The sequence below is a fragment of the Kryptolebias marmoratus genome, unplaced genomic scaffold (genome assembly GCF_001649575.2).
Source record: "Kryptolebias marmoratus isolate JLee-2015 unplaced genomic scaffold, ASM164957v2 Scaffold48, whole genome shotgun sequence".
In the NCBI taxonomy this organism is placed as follows: Eukaryota; Metazoa; Chordata; class Actinopteri; order Cyprinodontiformes; family Rivulidae; genus Kryptolebias; species Kryptolebias marmoratus.
Genome location: NW_023665782.1, coordinates 24,110 through 27,705, shown reverse-complemented (window position 1 = coordinate 27,705; position 3,596 = coordinate 24,110). Strand labels below are relative to the sequence as shown.

Here is a 3,596-nt window from a genome sequence, read left to right as displayed (position 1 = left end):
AAACAGGAAAACAATGGTGTGAATGCTTAAAAGCATTCACACAATAAAGCTGCAAAAATCTGAAAACGTATCAAATGTTTGTGTTTATTTAGAGAAAAAAGGAAATTACCATAATCTCCTGATTTGAACCTCCTGGTCCAGTCTTCAGTTCTTCTTGTTTTTCCTCCAATAGTCCACATTTCCCTGTAATCTGTTAAACTGGTTCTGGATCAACAATTCTCCAGACTTTCTGGAGCTCTTTCAGTTTTTCTGTTTCACTCCTTGATCCTGAACATTTTCAGAGGAAAACGTTCCATTTCTGACAAAGTTTATTTAAAGTTCAGCTGTTCATGATGTTCTGATTGGTAAGGTGCTCCAGCCCATTAGGACTTTTAAAATCAAATAAATAGATCCTGGACTGAACAGGAAGTTAGAGTCTGACGTCATACAGCTGTGATGTCATCACACTGTTTATTTCTTGTCAGAAGACGACCTGCTGCATTTTAAACATCCTGCAGAATCTATGACAGGTCCAGACCTTTTTATTGCCCTTCAGAGGACACCCCAGATCCAGATCAGGTAGATTCTGTGTTATAAAACAATAAAATAAATAAGTTGAATTAATAAAAGAAACAAAGATAACTCAGTCTGACAGAAAACAAGGTGATCCTCGGAGCTGTTTGTTTCAGAACTCTCTGAGGAAACTGGGCTATTGGAGGACCAAAGAAGAAGAGTTTTTCTCCAGCAGCTGAAAAGGATCCTAAGATCAAACATCCACCAAAGACCAGAACCAGGACCTGAGAGAGCCACCATCCTTCAGCGGATGGTTCCATGTTTGAACAGCAGGGGGCAGCAGAGTCCTGAAACCAAACGAAGATCATGCAACTCAGTAAGACAACCCAGAGACCCAAAGTTGGACATCTGAGGACCTGGTCTCAGGTGGACCCGGTCCAGACGAGAACAGGTCCGTATGAGAACCTGGCCTTAGATGGACCGGGTCCGAACAGAAAAAAAACCCCATAAACTGGGGAAATATACATTTATTTAAATTTCTGACAGACAGGAAGGAAACTGTCTGTTATTGAATCATTGCTGGGCTCATTATACCGGCTGGTGTTCTACTGGTTCTGGTTCTGACCCAACCTAAAGTGATATGATGAAGCATTCAGATGTTTCAAACCACAAACACCAAAAAAAAAAAAAAATGAAGTGAAAGTTTTACTGTAAGGTGCAGTTTCACTTCTGTACACAGGTTCTGGTTCTGGTGCTTCATCTGGGCCTCACCGGGACCAATGAGCTTTAAAGAGACCCAAGCTCGGTTCTAATGAGGGACAACTTTAATTTGAGTCTTGATTCTGGTTTAGGTCAGCTGTGTGATGTTAATTTTAGGGTTAAAATTTAAAAAATGGGAAATGAGTCTACTCTGTCGAACACAACAGGAAGTCTTCACTCAAGACTTCCTGTTTACAAAATAAATGTCTAATAAATGTTACAAAAGGTTTCGTCTGTACATTAACCCTGCAGATTCTGGTTCTGATTCAACCCGAGTCCAGAGGACATCACAGGACAGAACATGTCAGTACCGAGCTGCATTTGACCCGATACAGCCAGCTGTGCAGGTGGAGCTGTGGTTCTGTTCAATTCAGGTTCAAACTTCCTGAAACATTTCTGGATTTATCTAAGTCTTGTTGAGTAAGGATTTAAGAACCGGTTCTGATTGGGTAAGAACCGGTTCTGATTGGGTAAAGACTTGGTCCGGGACCCTGGGCTTGTTGTATTTTGTTTAAAGTAGTAAATCAAATCTAGTTAGACTCTTTTATTTTGAAAGCGCGTATCGGAAGCAGTTGTTACTGCGGTGAACTTGTGCGCGTGGTGGGCGGAAGTGAATAAGTACGAGAACTTGTGAACATTTTCAGAGTTCGGAGTTGTTTTCGGGCCGGTTCCGATGTTACCCGTTCTGTTAAGGTGTTGAAAGAGTTCGGTTCCGGTGGAAACATGTCGGGTTCGGACCTGCGGGGGCAGTTCCTCTTCAATCTGCCTTCATCCGTCCATTGGGAGTTCTGCCGAGTTATGGACGGATTGTCGGACCTGGACTGGACCCGGTTCGGTGAGTCCCGACCAGAACGTACCGAGACAGAAACAGAGGTTCGGCTGATCCGGATTCAATCAAACGGATCCGTTTTCTCTTAATAAGTTCACACCTGACTAAGTTCCTGAGTCACGTGATTCATGACGTCACAGTTTGGCTCAGCAGAACCCAGAACCCCTGGTTAGGCCAGGTCCATGGCCGCCATCTTGCTCAGTGCTACATGTCTGCTGCAGCTGAGCGCTGCCTCAGCGGAGGAGCAGCCTGGTTTTCCTGAAAGAAACATATTAATGCATAATGTGAGAACAGGAGTCAGCATCGACCCAACTGCTGGAGTTCTGCACCAGAACTCCACGTTAGTCTAAGCAGAGCCAACTTGAAGAAGAAGAATAGACTATTATTTTAAAGATGACACCACCCAACGTCCCTGGCTCGTCTGTAGATGAAACTGATGGACTCAGTCCTCAGGTCAGTCAGCAGGAGCCATCACCTACATGTGAACCTGCTGCAGCTGCTGCGCTCTCCTCCAGCTGTTGAACAGGAACAGGATGTTCTGCTTCATCTGTAAGCAGATGTAGAAATATATATTAATCCCTCAGGGAGGACAGAGGGATTCACAAATTACAACACATCAAGTAAGAAACATATCAGAAGCAGAAACAATAAAGTGGTGCAATTTAAGAATCTAAATTTAAATGATTGTTTCTGTAGATAAGCTATTCTAGCTTAATATGTCCAGGAGGCAGCTTGAATAATTATTGATGGTTGCAGTCTATGTTGTATGGAAGCCGAGAGCGGACGTGATCCGCATGAACTTTTTTCTGATGGTTTTCTGAAGATGACGAGACGACTGGAGTGTGTTAACCCGATTCCATTCGCCAGCGGCAGAGATGTGAAAGTCTGTGTCAGAGCTCGACAGAAGTCAAGTGTCGGGTTCTCCACGATCTGACATCTTCAGCTTGAGTCCCTTCTTGGCAAGGTTTTAAGAACACTGAGAAACTGACCAGGAGCATTCAAGAAAAGATAATCATCTCGAGAAAACATAACCGTTATTTCGTGATAATGTCATAAATAACTAGAGAAAACCACCGGAAAAAAGTTTATTCGGAACGCCTTAATGTTGCCCGTGTAAATTGTATTTTTTATCAACTATATTTTATTGTGCTAAGTGTGTGAGACAGCTTTTAATTATAGAAACTGTTGGTATTCTGAACCACTCCTTTTTAAAAGGTCAAATAAGTGGCCATATTGCATTAAAATGAAGCTCCACTTCCTGTGTTTAAAGCTTTCATAGCCTCGGCGTGTGGACAAACGGACAAAAACATTCCAGGGTGTGAAAATCATGATAAAGTATTTATAGAATTATACCCAGAATGTCTGGATGTGGCCATATTGAGATCTGAAATGAAATCCCGTGGCTCACCTGTGGCTGACCCGTGACTCACCTGTGGCTCACCTGTGACTCACCTGTGGCTCACCCGTGGCTCACATGTGACTCACCCGTGGCTCACCTGTGGCTCACCCGTGGCTC

The 3,596-nt window shown here is 43.3% G+C and overlaps 1 protein-coding gene and 1 long non-coding RNA gene across 2 annotated transcripts in view; one reads left to right on the top strand and one right to left on the bottom strand.

Moving 5' to 3' along the window:
* Positions 1-1,913: 1,913 nt before the first annotated feature.
* LOC119616824 overlaps positions 1,914-3,596 on the bottom strand; it is a 10,577-nt gene continuing 8,894 nt past the window's right edge. The window contains exon 3 of the long non-coding RNA XR_005232875.1: positions 1,914-2,627. This is a non-coding gene — a long non-coding RNA (uncharacterized LOC119616824). The remainder of the gene's footprint in view (positions 2,628-3,596) is intronic.
* Positions 1,948-3,596, top strand: part of irak1 (interleukin-1 receptor-associated kinase 1) — a gene marked incomplete in the record, with an annotated part of 8,967 nt that continues 7,318 nt past the window's right edge. Inside the window, 1 exon segment of the mRNA XM_025003164.2 lies at positions 1,948-2,086. Coding sequence (XP_024858932.1) covers positions 1,975-2,086 — 112 coding nt within the window.